Raw genomic sequence first — 18,592 nt, 5'->3', positions numbered from 1 at the left:
TCCATATACTTCCTCTTCTCACAGCATAGACATAATCATCAGTGAATGAGGATTGTGTTTTTATAATATGTATTTCTTTGCTGCTTGAGGTTCTACTAACACAATGAGTTTCCGGGCAAAAGTATTTAAAAAGGACTACAGTGAACGGAGAAAAAAGAGGACAATTAGACGAACTAATCACGGAGAAATCCACAGTATGAATTGTGTATGTATATAAATATATATGCTTGTACTTTTTTTCTTGTATTTTTTTTTAGTGTAGCTTCTCTTTGGGGTGTTGGGCTTGTGAACAGAATATATTATAGTATTCCTATTTTATCTCAGTGACTAGAGCAAATTCTCTAGTGAAATCATAGCAATACTATTTGTGGAGACCACTGCTGCAGTTTGTTGCCATCTTGGTTAGGAATTGTAGGAATGGAATCTAACATATCTGGAAGGTAATAAATTGGAAGACTCTGTAAGACATACAGTTAAAAGTAATAGGACAAAATCAGTATATCTATGAGATAAGACATCCTAATATGTTTGTGATTTCAATATGAATGGGGAAAAAATGAAAGAACTAAGTAATAAGCAGTTTGCAATTTATGATGTATGAGTAATAATTATTTATTCAGACCACTGTCCTGAATATATGAAAAAAGCTGTCACGTTGAAGTTAAACCTTATGTGTTTATAGATGGTAGCTCCTATACATGTGATAAATAAATAAAATGCTTTTTCATCATCATTTTCATCATCTGTAATTTATATTTTTATCTTCATAGAAATTCATCGAGTTTCTGTTTATATTATTATTATATATTATTATATTATATTATATTATATTATATTATATTATATTATATTATTATATAAGTCTAATTTGTTAGAATCGAAGAAGCTTGAAAAAGACAAAGAGCCTCAAACAGGCCAGACTTTAAAGATAAACATGATTTAATTATTCTATATGAGTCTATTAAAGTGTGTGTGAAGCAGGCTTTCAATGATTCCTAAAGTGAAAGCTATAAGATTAAACACTATTGGTTAAATGATGTAGTAAAGCATAGTTACAGATTTACTATTTCTGTTTCAGGGAAGAGTTTTATATTTTTTAAAATGATAAAGATGGAAATGTAAAAAAATTGGAAATTTTGTTTCTAAAGATACAGAGTTTTAATGGGAGTGATCATGTACTAGCAGTAGAGTACATGAGTTTCCAATCTAAGTTCAGTTTTGAATCCTAATTATAAATATTAAGATAAAACAAAAAGACTTAACAAAGACTCTAGAAAGGGCATTCCTATACTGTCACAAGTTTTACTTCCTAAGAACTTAATGACCACTTAACCTCTCCGTGATGATACAGAAAGTCTTTGATTTATGATCATTCAATCTCAGTTGTTAAATGAGATGGCTATTAAGTGAGTTGTGTCCAATTTTACAATCTTTTTTTTTTTTTTAAGATTGGTTAAGTGAATCTTCCTGGTTATTAAATGAACTATGTGGTTCTTAAGCAAATCTGCCTTCCCTCAGTGATGTTACTTGTGGGAATTCTGGTCATGTATCCGTGGGGATGCTACAATGGTCATAAGTGTGACAACCGGTCGTAAGTCACTTTTTCAGTGCTGTGATAACTTAAAACAGTTGATCAACATATGGTTGTAAGTTAAGGACTACTTGAATGCAAGTGTACACTCCCCACTACTGTATAATTTTCATTCATGCACTAGAGCCAGGGAAAAATAAAAAAACAATTATTGGTAGTCCCATTCATTCTTCCTTTACCACATTTGGGAGGAAAGGGAGGGCAGAGACAGGGAGGGAGGGAGGGAGGGAGGAAGGAAAGAAGGAAGAAATGAAATGAAATGAAATGAAAGGGAAGGAAGGAAGGAAGGAAGGAAGGAAGGAAGGAAGGAAGGAAGGAAGGAAGGAAGGAAGGAAGGAAGGAAGGAAGGAAGGACCAGACAGCCATTCTGGGTACAGAGAGGCAAATAATCTCTTAGCAACTTAAGGAAGATATCTTGGTTCTAAGGAGAATAGAAGTGGATGTTCCCATACTTGAAAAGCTTCCCCTTCTGCTACAAATACAGGAGAAATGCTGCAAAATTCTCTGTGCCAGGTTTTCCCGGAGCAGCTAATCCAGTCAGGCTGGAAATTTTAAATCAGATAATCAGAATGCTGAAAATAATGATTTTATGAGAAAATAAATTCTATATGAAACAGAATCCCAATATGGTTATAAAAAGGGATCTTTATAGGGAAATATTACAAAAGCTGTTGTGAGACTTTAGCTACAATATTCATCAGGCTCTTGTTATACTGCCTGAGAAAATGTGTGTCTCCTGCAGGATTCATTTAATTGCACAGATATGGAGCAAAACATATCTATGTAGGCTTCTCCTTTTTTAAAAGCCACATCCTGTTTTAAAAACACGACCTTTAAAGTATTTGCATGAAGCATATTGTTTTTAGCCTTAGCATTACTTGAACAGTGGATTTTTAAAAATGATGCTGTTTAAACAGGAACTATATTCTGAATCTTCTTCCTCTTAGGTTAAGATTAAAGAATTAGTCATTGTGATGTTCTGTTTTCTTGGTGTGTTTCTCGGTGGCATGTTTAATTTCCAAGGCAATTTCCAAGTCAAGGCAATTTCCCTTGACTTCACTTTTGCAGTTAATAACCCATCCCTTCCTAATGTACTTCACAACTGGAGCATACTAAATACTATCTTCAAGTTTGTCATTGTGGTTAAAGCATCAGGCTAGAAAACAGCAGACTGAATTCTCCTTTTCCTTTAGGCACAAAGTTGAGTGACCTTGAGCTAGTCACACTCTTAATCTTGGGAAACAGGCAATGGCAAACCACTACCAAAATAGTATCAAAAAAACTAGGGATTTGTCCAGGCAGTCACTAGGAATCAACACTGACTCAACAGCACGCGCACGCACGCACGCACACACACACACAAACACATTTGTCAGTATAGAGGTAGTCATCCTCACCCATCTCCAAACAGCTAGAGATAACTTCACTATGTTCTTCAAAGACATAATGCACATGAACCAAGACATGACAAAAACTTAACATAATTTTTTGGTTTTATTTAAAATACTTTCATAGTGTAAGTATAGTGTTGGGCCACAACATTTTGGAATGATTTTTTTAAAATTTATGTCAGTTTATCAGCTAAATAAGATCTATTTTGGTGAACAAAAAGAATTCACTTTACAAAGCACGTTGCATGGCAATGAAGCGATGCTGGGTGAGAGGTCTTCTACTGATATGGTCCAGCTGCAGCCACAGCTGTGCCCATGCCAGAGGGACTGTGCCTGTAGCAGCCTTGTACGAGCTCCATTGCCATGCAGCTGCCATCTGTCTTTTCACCTGGCAAGCATTCTCATTGGATGATTTTGTTTTTCAATTTTCTTGCCAGTTAACTCAGGTTTTAGAGTTTTAGATCAGTTTGGCGGCCTTGGCAATACAGTAGGGTGAAGTAATGATGAATTTGGACAGAGAAGTTCTGTTTGATTAATATTTTATATTATGCCAGGCAATGGAGTTTGTGAATATAAGCTTTAGCACTCTTTGGAAGTTGAAGAAACAATGCAACTTGTCAAGTGAAGAAGAAAATATGCCGTAAGTGTAAGAAATTAACATTCAGTCTTATTTATATATTCATATATGCAGGCTTCACGTATTTTTATAGCAAATCCAATTTCTGAGAATAAATACTTTTTAGTTTTGTAAACCTATAATGTGATCTTTGAATACTCATAAGTCAATATGCTTGCAATGTTGCAGTCTTTTATTAACACAGAGTCCCAATTTTCTTCTTTTATAATTCTGCTTATTATAAAAAAATATTGAGCAGAAGCTAGAGAAAGAAAGTGAGATGATCTTAATTAAATCCCATCTACCCATGCCATGGCATCATGATGATATATTTTCTACCTGTAGGAGCAGCAAATGTGTGTGTGTGTGTGTGTGTGTGTGTGTGTGTGTGTGTGTGTTTTGAAGAGATGCTCCTTTTGTGCTCCTACACATTGCAAAAGACCTTTTCTAAGTGCTATGCACAATCCTAGTATTACATACTGTATTTTCTCAAGCCCTTTTAAGACAAACAGCTATGAAGTGTAATGTAAGTTATGTCTCCCTGTTCACAGAACAATCTTCCCATATAATTTTTTATCTTTGAGGGCTTAAATTACAGTTCATTCACTTTCAGTCTGATAACACTTCAGTACTTCCACATGTTACTTGTATTTAGATTTCCTGGTTTTTGTCTACTTCAACCTTAGCAAAACATTACTTGTTTCAGGTTGCTGTCTCTGTAAACATGTTACACACAAATCGGCACAGATACTCTCTGTGTCTGTGTGTCTAATCAGTTCTGTCTGAATGGAAAATATGTACAGCTGTCAGCCAATTATTCATTGCTACAAGGGCTTTTAATTATTCATAATTATAAAGTACTTCCTCTGATACTAAATTTCAGTGCTAGAGGCCAAATTTTTTCATTCATCAGAGTTCTCCACTGAGATTAGTCTATTTTGCATTCTGTTTATAATGTATAACTACACATTTGCAGATTCCCAGTGTTTCATTATTTAACAATAGCTTATAGAGCCAACATTGCAGTAACCTCACAAAACATCTGAATGACATTGATATACATCAGGTGCTTTCTTTTCCAAATTTGGCAATCTATATTAGTGTGGATTTCAACTCCCAACATTTTCCAGCCAGTTCTGGTAGTTAAAGTCCATAAAAAATTGAAAAACATTAACATACATGATTCTAAATTACAGAAAATGTGTAGGTTGCAAAAGAGAATTTGGGAGTTCTGGGTTAAGGATGTAATTTAACCAAAACTGAACATTCACAAAAAGGGCCTACTCGGCATCACAACAGAAGCAAATCTGTGATATTAAATACATCCTAAAGCAGAACTTCAGTAAACCACATTTTATTTTTCTTATATTTTAAAGTTTTTGTGTTGACCTTGGTCACCTCTTCATTTTTTTTCTCCCATGGGTATTAGGTAGATAGCATTTGGAATGGTGCCATTGGAAGTTCTATTTCATGCTGTGCCATTTGCTTCCTCAGTTTAATTTCTGAATGGACAGCTCATTTATTTGCAGATACACACATTTTTGCATACTTGTTTTAGGTGAATTGATTCTAATCCCAAGTCTTAGCTGCTGCTGAAGTCCAGTTTCATGAATTTGATAATCAGCTACAGATGATGAAAGTATACCAGAACTTGGTATACATGGAATGTATACTTCAACCATTAGATTACATCCAGACCTGGTTGAAGTATTAAGAACTTCTTTTAATTTACATCATTGATTTATGTAAGCTTTAAGTCAGTGAGATTTCTTAAGGCAAAGAAACAAGGAGCTAAGTTTAATTCTTAAACTAAATATGTTTTTTTATTTAATTTGCTCTGTGAATATAACAATTGAGGGTTATGTAATAAACCCTGGTTAGCTAAATCATGGCTTAGAAAATTGTGTCAACCAGTCTCTGACTCAGACCCTTGATACAAGAAACATAATGACCGTCACTATTGACTGACACTATTTATAATTTCAGGAACAGTTCCTCCATGCTAAATCATAGCATTTGAATCTGGATCTCCTGTTTATGAAAATGTATTCCTTTATGAGGAATCCCCACCAGCTAGTATCTCCTTCTTCCCAAATATTCTGCTTTTGATTAATATGCTAGGATGTCCTAAAGACAAGTAATAACAAAGCAATCAATATTAAGATTTGTTGAAGCTCCCAGCACATTGTGATTTTACTTACATCATTGCCCAGCCAATTTATATCCTGGGGAAAATATCTTTGTATAATATTGACACAGAACCATAGAATCTCCAGTCAAGGAGAAAAAGTTCTCTCTGCTACCCATTAGTTGCTGAAAATATTTCTAGGAGGTCATCACTTTCTGAACCATAAAAACAAAAATCTTGAAAAGAAAATATCCATGGTCAGTGTCACTACACTGCAATATAAAACAGCAATGAGCTACTGGGATATGCTTGCATTATTTTTCTCATAGTCTGCTGTGCTGTTCTTAAATTTCAACAAATTGTCTAATTTACTGTAGTTTCAAAAACCTTTCTGAGGGCTCAACACCAAAAGTATAGAATAAGAGTGTGATAAGTGAGAGAAAAAAAGATCTAGTTTGCACTCTTCAGCATTGTGTGTTGAAGCCATCAAGAACTGTTACCAACTTAAAATCTGATAGTGCTTTAGATGCTGAACTCTGCTATTCTTCTCTTGTCTGCAGTCAGATACCGAAACCTCAGGCTCTGTGTCTGTTCTGTGAAATCAATTATGAGGGTATTTTTAGTCATTGCTGGAAGAAACAAGGTTACTACCAAAAGAAACAAGATAGGTTTTTAGGAGGTGACGTTATTTGCTAATCAACACGCTACACACTGGCAATGGTTAAGGCACTAGGCTAGAAACTGGGAGACTGTGAGTTCAAATCCTGCCTTAGCCAGCTGGATGACTTTGGGCCAGTCACTGTCCCTCCAGCCAACCACCATACAGGGTTGTTGTTATGGGGAAAATAAAAGAAGGAAGGAGTATTTAGGGGTGTTCGCTACCCTAAAGTTATTTGTAAAAATAATAAAGTTGGGGTACAAACACCCAAAGAGTGAAAACTGAAAACTGATGACATTTTGTGTCATGATATCACTCAAGTAACAAAAATTACATGCCACATTTTGTTGTTGAGTTATGACACATGGTACATCACTGAATGTTATTACCAGATACAGGATTTAAATATTTTTTTAGATATTTTATAGCTGTAAATTCTAAGTATTTCCAGCTCTGGCACTAATTCTTGCCTGGTGTATGTTATGTACAGCCTATCTAATGAAAATGAATTAGAATTTTTCCATGTTGTACTCTCATGAAAAAAATAAATGGTCTGAAAAAAAGGAAGTTAACAGAAGAAATATTAAGTATCTCTTTTTTATAATCCCATCTTTATTTGTACCTAGCTAACATAATTTATTAGGCTTTAAAAAAATAGCATACATCTTTTTAAAAAAATTAGAATAACCCAGTCCTGCACTATTGAGTCCTGCTGCATAGATTGCTTAGTAGGTTCATTTCCAGAATTATTATATTTGGGAAAGATAATTCTGTGACTATTTATCCTAAAATGTTATAAATCTCCCAGCAAGCCTTGTAAGGGAGAATGGACTAACTCAATCTTTGTCACATTTCTGTCAGATTTTTTGAGAAAACTCTTGGAGTAAAAATGAAACTCTCCACTAAAAATAATAACAAAAAAATTCTAACCGTATATTTGAGGAAAGTCCCTCTACAAATATAAAATGAAATTCATTTCAAGGCTGGGGTTGTCAGATCTGAAACCATTGCTCATGCAAAGAAATAGTACTGAACCTTGAATGTTAAGAATGATAAACTCTTAGTAATTAGAATACTGTGACTAGGACAGCAGGAAACAATTCAGATATCCCCTTTTCCCTCATAAAATACAAACATGATAATTTAAGAAAGAAATCTATGTTTTTTTTTAAATTACAGAATATGTTTCTGAAACTCCATATGAAGCCTGGATGATCAAACTGGAGTGGGTGTATATAATTTACCTTTTAAGGAGCAATGTTCTTTCTCACTTTGTTGTATCAAAGCAATTCAAGAAGTGGAAGTAGTTTAATAATTTGATTTACTTTGATTTAAAAATAAAATACTTTCATTTCCCTTTACTACTTAAAAGTAATTAAATGTGTTTATTGTTGTTCAGATGTGTGGCAATAACACATATTATTCAAATGAAATTTCAAAACCTGATTTATTTAATATATTTTGTCACCGACTACATTATATTTCCTCTTGTCTAAGAGGAAATATTCCAAACCCTGGGACATCATGGTGAATAACATTGGGTCTGGTCCACTCAGGAAACAAGAGCTACCGGTACTTGCATTTCTGGAAAGATGTTTATTGTTAATAGAGTAATTGCATTTGAAATCCTGATAAAACAACTCTCCAGATTAGTTTGTGCCTAACATAATTAAAGCAGAGTTACCCGCATCTCTTTTTCTTATTTTCTTCTTCCCCTGGACTTAGAAGTTTCTTGCAGCAGTCTTGTTTTCCTGCCTGCCAGACATTCCATCCCAGGGCCAGGCACTGATGTTGAACAGATATTCAAACACTACCTTTTCAATAAAGGCCTGTAGAAATTAGAGAAAAAGAGATTTCAAGAAGATATTGTGGCAGTGACTGGATGTGATATATTTGTATATTTGTTTGCAGATAGATCTTTCTTTTTTTCTCTTTTTTGCTTTTTCTTTCTCTCTTTTTCTTTCTCTCTTTCTCTTTTTCTTTCTCTTTCTCTTTCTATCTATCTCTATACTGTATTTCTAGCTTTCTGAAAAAAATATTTAGAAAAAAACTTTGCTTATACATTCTTATTATCTAATAATAATTCATAAAGGTGAATACTTTATATCCTTCTTTTCACCTTGCAGGAAGGCATTGGTATTTCCATTCTACACATCTACATTCAGCTTTAGCCTTTGTTTCTTTTTCTCCACCCAAGTTAATATCAAAATTCCTTTTGTCTTCCTGAAGATATACATAGTCAGTGAGCAAGACAGTCTCCCTTTTCATGTAGCATATCAAAGAATGTGCAATTTTACCTTTTCTTTGGCTATTTCTTCTGAGTGCTTTTAAAGGGTTCATAATGCCTTTCAGCAATAATAGTATTTTCCTGATGCTTGAAAAAGGTATAATCCAGCTCTTTACTGGGGAAAGTATGGGGTTGACTGCCAAATAGTTTATCCTGACAGAGACAAGGATGAATGCCAAGTTAAACAGAGCAATAGTACTTTTGTTTCTAGCAAACGACTTGAATTTAAAATGTGGCTAAGAATAAGAGAGTAATGGGGATGAATCAGCACATAGCTCATGGAAACAACTGAAATTAAAGCACACCATTTGGCACCAAATTCATTTAGAAGATAATTGCAAATAGTTATTTAGTACTGTTAAAAGAAATGTGGATATGTTTCTCAGCATAAAGAGTAGGTTAATGCAGCAATGTAATATGATTTGTATTACCTGCATATTACTTATCAGGTCCCCTCATCAGGAAATAATCAAATTGATAATGAACATTTTGAGCAGCCAAATCCATCTGATTATATTTTCAGCTTCACCATACCAACCTGTACTTAGCAGCTGTTGCATGAAGGGATAATGGAAATGGAGCCCCATCTCCAGAAAGTAATACAAAGGAATAATAGAAGTTGATTCTTTTTTTGTGTACTTTGTTGTCTCAGCAGGAGAGACCCAAACTTCTGGAACCTTTGGATTATGAAACAGTAATTGCAGATATTGAGAAGAATGTTGAAAATGATCATCTGAAAGACCTCTTTTTGTTCCCTGAAGATGACTTTTCAGTGAGTGATTGGTGTTTACTAATGAAGCTAAATGGCATCTATAACTTTGTCAAGATGTTTTTACACCTTGCACCATATGAGATAGTATTGTGATCAGCTTGGTTTCATTTTTTTAAAATTCAAGACACCCGGCTTGATGTAAAAATAGGATTGGCCTCTTTTTGGCCAAATAAAACACAATAGTTTCTTGCCCTGTACTTTTGACCTTTAGATTCAAGATTACTGAGGTAGGCATGAAACTTAGAATACCAAGAAGCTTTCAAGGTTGATGTTAGTTCATCAGGGTAGGTCAAATCATGAAACAGATTTTAAAGTTTGGCTGGAATCCACTGTATTGCCATAGGCTATAGTAACATATTCTAGAAAGAATATGTTCATTCTGTTTCCTGGTCTTAAAGCATAGTGTTGAAACCCTTGTCTCTGCCTCATGTCTCCAAGGCTATCTCCTTGAGTCTCTAGACGAGAAACCAAGCTAGTGAAAGACATCACATTCTTTCCCTTGGTAACTTAGGGGCACTATTTCTTGATTATACTAGGCTTATTAGGCTTATTTCTCACAAAGAAAATAACCCCTAAAATTAATGGGTAGTAATGGTTCATAGATGTTTTAACATTCATTCTTCACCTCTCTTTTATTCCAATGGAGATTATGAATGATAAAATTTCATTCATAAACCAAGTATTCTTTCTAAATGTATGAATTGTACACTGATACAGGATATATGCAGATCTCTCTGTTCATAATACAACAGCTAGAGATTATTTTTTTAAAAAAATGTACTATTGACATCTCATTTTGACTGCATTGTGTTTATTACAAGAAAAGCTCATAACAATTACACATTGTTCTGAAGTAAAGGACACATAAGATAGGAGACTATGTTTTTCAGTCATACTGTAGCTCCATTATTATGGAATAGTGTCCTGTTAGATATCAGATTAGCCCTGATCAAAACAGTACAAATGGATTAAAATATTAGATTAAATATTAAAGCATATTTAATATTTATTGGTTATTGGTTGTTTTAATATTATGGTACTTTTTGTAGATGTTATGGAATACCATTATGGATTTTCAGTTATTTTATATTTTAGTTTTTATTGTGGTATTTATGTTAAATATTATTTTGTATATCTTTAACTATGATTCTGTAAGCGACCATGCATCTGTTTGGATTTGACAACGTATATATCTCATAAAAATAAATAAATAAAATTCTTGCACCAACTCATTTCAGGTGTCCTCTCCAAAGTAGCTTAAAATAACATTATTTTATGAACAGGAAACAGTTCTTTATGTTGAGAATACTTCTGCTAAATTCTCAGAAGAAAAGCTTGTTTAAGAGAAGCTTCACAGAAATTTTCATATTTTAGGGTTTTTTGCAACATTTGAGATTTGCACTTAATATTTGCACATTTTGAGTAATATGGCATAGATCAGAATATTGGAATCTCTTGATATTTGAAAAATAGCATTTGTTTTCATGTACTTTTGTGGATTATGAGTTATTTAAGCAAGGACTGAATAATTGCCATATCTAATATTTTTATTAAAAATTAGACCTTAGCCTCTGTTGATTTTTTTTCACTGTGATGCTGCAAGCTTGACAAATTGTTTGCAGCTGGCTTCTCTAACACTTGTGGTTAACACTTTTCCCTATTTCCAATATTCATTTTGGCATTGGCATTGATAAGAATAATTATGTAAGAAAAGGAACAAGAGAAAACTTTTTCATTGGCTCCTAGGTGGCTTCCAGATTTTGCCCCATGTAACCACAGCTTTGCTCCAAAGCACCTTTGCAGTGCATACCTAATTATAATGATTCCCAAATATAAGTAATACCAATAAAAGAATTTTTCCATTAAATACAGTGTTACAAGCTTTTCTCTTTATTGATAATATCATTATGGGAGCAAAGTAACTTAGTCATTACTTTGACAATTATCCCCATGATTTTATTTCAGCAGTTTTTCATTAGTAAAAAATAATCTCCATATGAGCAAAGAAGTCTTTTAGCAATTGGGGAGCTAAACTGATGGTATCAGCTATGTCTCCACCAGCCCATTTTCATATTGGCAAAGGAGGAAAATTTTAAAATGAGCACAGGAATCTTCTGCCTTTTCATATTTTGTTACCCTCGAGGAAGTTATTTCTTCTAAGACACATGTTTCCATTTCTGGATTATGTTTGGCATCAGAGCTATGAAAAGGGAAAATATGTGTAATAAGCTTTGCATTCAATGAGTTGGACAAAGCTTGTTTGCAACAATCTCTTGCTTTAATATAAATACATCAACCATTGGTCTTGCAAAACAAAAATGAAATTATAGTGATGTATGAGGGAACACATATGACAGAGAGCAAACTGTGTAATTCACTATATTATAATAGATTACACAACACTTTGAAATTCTAAAGGTTTTCCAATTTCCTCCCCAAATTTTTCAATCAAAGGTAGCATTTTTCTTGGCAGATCCAAACGTTTAAAATAAATAGAATATCCATCTTGCTTTCCTGAAGATTATAATAATCTCTTTCAAATTGTATGAGTAGAAAAGAGGGGATATTTACACGTTAACATAGGTATATAAATCTCAATTTTATAGAATTATGTAAATGGTTTGTCATTATGAAACTGGTTTGCAGTTCTGCCTCTTAATTGTATCCATTTTGCTGTTAACAATATTTTACTGTTACGAATAAATAGTAAGTGCTTCTGTATCACAACTTGAAATGTATGTGTAAAGAAATGTATTTATAGTAATTCCATTACAGATTCAATTTCAGCAGGAAGTAAAAAAAAACAGCAGTTGCTTCCAGGGTTATTGAATTTAGTTTTCTATAAAATTTATGTTAAAGTGGCAAAACAACCCTTGCATTGACAGTTAAAAAGAAAGCTTCATTTTCCAGCTAAGCTAATTTGAGGTTGGAGGGCTATTAACCCATCCAATTTACTCTGATGAAAATTGAAGCAAAAATTCAGCCTGGTTGTGTTGCTTTTGATAAAAGTTATGAATCTCTGAAAGGTATCTTTTCAGAAGCATAATAACAGTCCTGGATGTTCAAGTAGGTTTATGAGCAGGAATAAAAAGGAATCAATATTACCAAAACCCTCTTATATACAACTGATAATACTGAAATTTTCTTAAAAAGTCTCTCAAATATTAATATTCTTAAAATATTTATATCTTGCCATTTTTCAGTTTAAAGGAATTTTACTATAGTAATGTGGATACTATATATTTCATTAAGGTAATATAAATTAGAAAAGGTCAGATTTTCCTATACTATTTTTAAAAAGGCTTTTCTATCAGTGGAAAAAATCTCTGCCCATGAAATTAGGGTTTGCTCACATAGATATCCATGCATTACTGTGGTTCTTATTCCTTGACTACTCAGGATTTATTTGAGGTAGTACACTTCCGAAAGCTGGATGCACAATATTCTATCTTTCAGGTACATTTTTCCACGTTTTTTCTTATCAGGAAAAGGCACGTTGTGAGTGTTGCAAAAGTCATTCATGGGTTCAAATAATAGCCCCCCCCCCAAAAAAAACAAATACAGAATTATCTCTTTTGTATTGTTCCAATATAGATCTTACCTTTCTGCCCATAGAATATTCATGAAAATGAGATGAAAATTGATGCATGATTGATCTGTGATGATTGAAAATATACTTTGCATGCAAATTCTTATGTAAGCTATCTAATGATGCTGTAATCATTAAGATGTACTGAGCCCTTAATTACCCTATTTGACTACCTATGTTATTTATCATTCTTTTATGTGCTCAGATGTGAACTTTTATTCTCTTTTTGTTGATTTCCCATTAGATAGCCACAATTCCCTGGGAAATAAAAACACTGTACTCATCAGTTCCTGAAGAGGCCGAACAAAAGGCAGAATATTTATTTGTTAAAGAGGTAAAGTTATCATTCTTTGCTCTACTTAACCTAGCATATACAATTTTTTTCATGAGATTTATTTTTTAAAAAAAATAATGCTGTGCTGCAACTTTCAACACCATGACCATTTTTTTTCTTTTCTGGGTATTGCTTTTCAGCCTGCAGATATTCACACTATGTTGTATCTGTTACTTGGCAATTGTTCTGTAGTTCTTCCTAGATGTATATTTGTGTCAGCACCTTGCTGTTCTTGATTGATCTCAGAAATATAAGCAAAATCAGACTTGCTTGTGTCTTTAGTGTTTGGTTTGTCTTTGAATAAAAAATTATCTCAGATGATGATAATTATTTTTTGAAACATTTAATTGCGTATAATGAATCAATTTCTAAGATTTTTTCCCACAATATTTAATTCTTAATTGGGATTGGACTTTAATTATTTGAAGAAAGGGATTAGGAGGAATTTGTGGTGGAGTGTACTGATCTCGATTCACAGGAGGGAGAAGGTGCATTCCGGAAGAATAAGGGACAACTCAGTTCAAATAGTTTGTCTGAGAGAAAGAGGGTTAAGACAGGCCCTCCCTAACAGTTCTCTGAATATAGGCTTATGAAGATAGCAGGGTTCTTTAGTTTGGCAAGATTCTGTCTGTAGGTGTAGAACAATAAAGAGTTTGGAACAATCATCACATGTTTTTCTTGGTTTTTGGTGCCTGAAAGATTTTGCTTAAATGGAAATGAAGATATAAATATTTAGGTTCTTATATCTCTTAACTTTAACTGGGTTTTTGCTGATTAATAGGGAGAATTGCAGATTTAGATATGGTTTATTCAAAAAATATGAGATTTAGAATGAAGAAGTATTTAGATGTATTTTAAGAGACAACAATAAAATGCTGATGTTGCTAGAGATAAAGGCGAAAGTTTCTTCTAATTTATGGGGTGTTTTCTCTGCACTAATATATATTATATTTTATTATTTATATTTCATATTGCTTAACAGCTCATCCCTTCCAGATATACAGTACATATCGTGTGTATGAGTGTATCTATCGGTCTCTGTGTGTAAAATTAATAAAATTATTGGGGAAAAAAGAATTCTCAGAGTTGTAAGTTTAAGTTATTGTCTAGAAATATATGTATGTGACCAGGAAGTCATTAGAAGTACACTCATTTTTGTGCTTTATTTTTTAAACTAATGTTTTCTTTTTAATCTACAAATCACTACATGATTTGTTATAAAAAGTAGTGCATAAGTTTAATAAATACATACAGTATAGATTGACATTATCATCACTGGGAAGTATTGTTGTGTCCTGAGCCTGCAAAAGCAGACTCGGGACATTGCTATGGTCCTGGGCATTTGCAAGCTGCCCGGGACCAGACTGAGTGGCGCCAGCCTTGCACACATGCACAAGGTGCGAAAGCACACCTTTCCTTGTAACTGTTTTGCCGGGGGATCCGGTCATAGATAAGAGGCCTGCGAGTCTCTGAGTTCGTTGTTGGAGTGAGTAGAAGAGAAAGAGCTGTTGGTTACAGAATGAGTACTCTTCATTCGCCATTAAACCAAGGACTTAACACTGGCGACGAAGGTGAGATGACTTGCAAGCTTAAAGAAGAAAAGCTGTAAGACTTACCCAAGGAGTCCTTGAGGAAGGGAAGACAGCGTTAAATTCAGCATCTGGCCTGCCAGTACAGCGTTGCTGCAGGTAAGCTCAGATGATAGACTCCTTCCCAGGCCTAGAAGTAAGGATGGCGAAGATAGGTCATTTGTCTGAATTCGATGTTGCCCACCCAGAGAGATGGGAGTCTTATGTTGCTAGAGTAGAAAATTACTTTAGGGTGAACCAAGTCAGAGAAGATGGCTTGAAGGCTGCAACCCTGTTGTGTGTCTGTGGTCAGGACGCATTTGAAATTGCGGAAAATTTGGTGGCCCCTGCTCCTCTAGAGTCTGTAACGTACACAGACTTAAAGAAGTTATTGAAAGAACATTTCCAGCCCAAGATGTCTGTCATTGTGTGGAGACACACGTTTGAACAGAGGGACCAGAGGGCAGGTGAATCAGCCAAGGAATTCATTGCAGCCTTGAGAAGAGCAGCCAAACCCTGCGAATTCAAAGATTTGGAAGAAAGGCTGAGAGACCATTTTGTATGCGGTTTAAGGAACAGAGACTTACAGCAGAGACTCTTTGCAAAAGAAGATATTTCATTCCAAGAAGCTTTGAGAGAGGTGACGGCTGAAGAAGCAGCAGGTGGGGCATAAAAAAAAATTTTGGCCTATCAGGAACAACCCAGAGGAAGTCACCATGCACCATGAGGGTGCCCAAGAAGGATTGGAGGAAGATCCTGAAGAAGAGGTGGATCGCCTTTACCAGTCCGCAGAAAGGAAGCAGAAGGAAGCCAAAGAAAAAGCTCCAGCTGCATCCAAATGCTTCGGGTGTGGAGGTCGCCATAAGAGAGCCAACTGCAGGTTCCATTCCGCCATCTGCAGAGGATGTGGGAGGCAAGGCCACATAGCATCCATCTGTTTGGGTTGCCAGAAGGTACAGCCTTGAGAAGAATTGCGTCTGAAAGGTACAAGCCAAAATAGGATGGGTTTCTGCGCATCGCGCAGAAGTATTTTCAGAACAGGCACACACAAACCCCTTAAAAAGAAGCTGTCACTTAAGGTAAGGTTGCAAGGGGTTCCTTTAGTCATGGAGTTGGACACTAGGTCCGTTCTTTCAATCATATCCATTCACACATTTAGAAAGATTTGCAACAGCAGTGGGTTCCAGGCCAAATTTAGGCCATCCAACATCATCCTAATGGATTTTCAAAATTCCAAGGTCTGTGTAAAGGGGGAGGCCACCCTTACAGTGCAACACAAGGATTTTGAAGGTCCATTGGATGTGTTGGTTATTGGGGGTGAATGAACGAGCCTTATAGGACTCGATTGGTTTGAGGCCTTGGGAATCCAGGTTACTGGGTTACAACATTTGCAAATGCTGGGCCTGGCAGAAGTCTGCGAGGATTTTGCAGATGTATTTAGTCCACAGCTTGGGTCTTACAAGGGGCCTCCAGTTTCATTGAGGCTTGACCCTACCATCACACCCATTAGGGTTAAAACTAGGAGAGTACCTTTTGCACTAAAGGGTAAAATTGATGCTGAGCTGGATAAATTGATCCAGCAAGGCATTTTAGAGCCTATAGATTCAAGTCCATGGGAAACTCCCATAGTCAAGCCTCTCAAGGCTAATGGGGACATACGCATATGTGCAGACTACAAGTGCACACGAAACAAGGCGCTGCAACAGCATGCGTACATAGTACCAGTTGTCAGCCATATTTTGGTCTCCCTCAAAGGGGGGTGAGTTTTTGCAAAGCTAGATCTGGCACAGGCATATCAACAATTATCTGTTGATGAAGCAGCTGCTGAAGCACAGACCATTGTAACGCATAGGGGTGCATTCAAGGTCAAGAGACTGTAATTTGGGGTAAATGTAGCCCCTGGCATATTCCAAAGTGTCATGGAGAGTACACTGAGGGGTATCCCGGGAGTTTGCCCTATTTTGATGGTGTCCTTATTGCTGGAGAATCTACTCAGACTTTACTAGAGAGGTTAAGGGCTAAAACTAAAAAAAGACAAGCGTAAGATAGGAGTCACTTCTACTGACTTCTTAGGATTCAGGATAGATGCTCAAGGTATTCATCCTGCTGAATCTAAATTGAAGGCTATACAGCAGGCTCCTAGCCCCAAGTCTAAAAGTGAGCTGCATTCTTTTCTGGGTCTCTTGAATTTTTACAAAGCATTTCTCCCCCACAAAGCTGCAGTAGCTGAACCTTTACATAGGCTTTTAGACAAGCACGCATCTTGGCAGTGGACAAAGGTCCACGAAAAGAGCTTCAATGAGGTCAAGGCTTTGCTCACGTCTAATGCTGTGCTTGCACATTTCAATGAGCAGTTGCCTGTCTGCATTGCCTGTGATGCATCCCCTTATGGGGTGGGAGCTGTACTCAGCCATTTGAGGGCTGATGGGACCCAGGTTCCTGTTGCATATTACTCCAGGACTCTATCTTCTGCTGAGCGTAATTACGCTCAAATAGACAGGGAAGCATTGGCCATAGTAGCTGGAATTAAGAAATTCCATGATTTTTTATATGGCCCACATTTCACGGTCTACATAGACCATAAGCCTCTGCTGGGGTTGTTTACAACCAACAAACAAGTCATGATATAATGCCTGGCCTGTGAATAATATATGAATTTAATTGTTTAGTAAACAAAGTTTTCACTTCAGCTGTTTTTAATTAAAATGTTTGAATCTTTGCAAGCTTATGCATTTTTTTTAGTTTTCATCCTATACTGCATGGGAAAAGGAACTTGAAAACTACAAGACAAATTAAAAGAAGCCCAAATTCTGAATCATTGTCTTATTCTAGTTCTGATTATTGGGACTGGGTATATTTTGCAGATTATGATAATCACCCTTACAATCATCAGGTTTTTTAATACTGCTAATTCTTATAGAGTAATAAAAAATAAGAAATAAATAATTAACAACAGACAGTAGATTGAGTATTCTTAGAAAATTAATATCATGCATCCTTGATATGTGGACTCCCAATTCAAGCTTCCACAATGCAGTCTTTTATGTTTGGTTATATATATGATAACTCTATATTTAAGATTGTGGAGCAGATTTCGTTGAGCACTTCCTATCTTCAAGAACTTATTTTGATAACAGTATAAATATAGTCTCCCAGGAACAGAGCAGGTGTTCTTTGTAAGTGTGCACTAACAAAGGACAATCATATTTATGTTTGGATGATAAGATCAGTTTAAATTAATCAAAGATTATTCATAAAGCTAAGAGTTAAATTCATGATTTTAACATCAAGTGAAAATAAAGAATGGCCATCAGTGAGAGTATTTTACTGTTCATTTTATAGAACTAAAAAAATGGTCTCCAGCAGCACTAAAAAAAAAAGTGGCTTACATCTGGTCATTGCCCTCATGACCATTGCAGCATTCTCATGGTCACACGATCAAAATGTGGGCACTTGACAATCTATATGCACTATGAATAATACTAACAACAATCATAGTAAATATATTGACCCGGGGGGAAGAATCAATAATGACCACTATGGAGAGCTCTAAGCTAGACTATTACCATTCATATATTATTCACAGGCCAGGCATTATATCATGACTTTTGTACATTTGTACATTCCTGGTTTAGCTGAATTCCTGATTTAGCAAGGG

At 35.2% G+C, this 18,592-nt stretch overlaps 1 protein-coding gene across 15 annotated transcripts in view; it reads left to right on the top strand.

The window, feature by feature from the left end:
* Nucleotides 1–18,592, top strand: part of DOCK10 (dedicator of cytokinesis 10) — a 192,298-nt gene that overhangs the window by 61,582 nt on the left and 112,124 nt on the right. For 12 of the 15 annotated variants that reach the window (XM_039364894.1, XM_039364900.1, XM_039364888.1 and 9 more), the window contains exons 2-3: nucleotides 9,327–9,443; nucleotides 13,277–13,366. In XM_039364894.1, the coding sequence (XP_039220828.1) occupies nucleotides 9,327–9,443; nucleotides 13,277–13,366 (207 nt within the window). Of the gene's footprint in view, nucleotides 1–65; nucleotides 206–9,323; nucleotides 9,444–13,276; nucleotides 13,367–18,592 lie in introns of those variants that run through there. The other 3 variants (XM_039364895.1, XM_039364896.1, XM_039364897.1) reach the window with 3 other exon arrangements.

Source organism: Crotalus tigris, unplaced genomic scaffold (genome assembly GCF_016545835.1).
Source record: "Crotalus tigris isolate CLP2741 ecotype Arizona unplaced genomic scaffold, ASM1654583v1 scf7180000019924.707973, whole genome shotgun sequence".
Lineage (NCBI taxonomy): Eukaryota > Metazoa > Chordata > Lepidosauria > Squamata > Viperidae > Crotalus > Crotalus tigris.
This window is presented reverse-complemented; position numbering and strand designations above follow the sequence as displayed.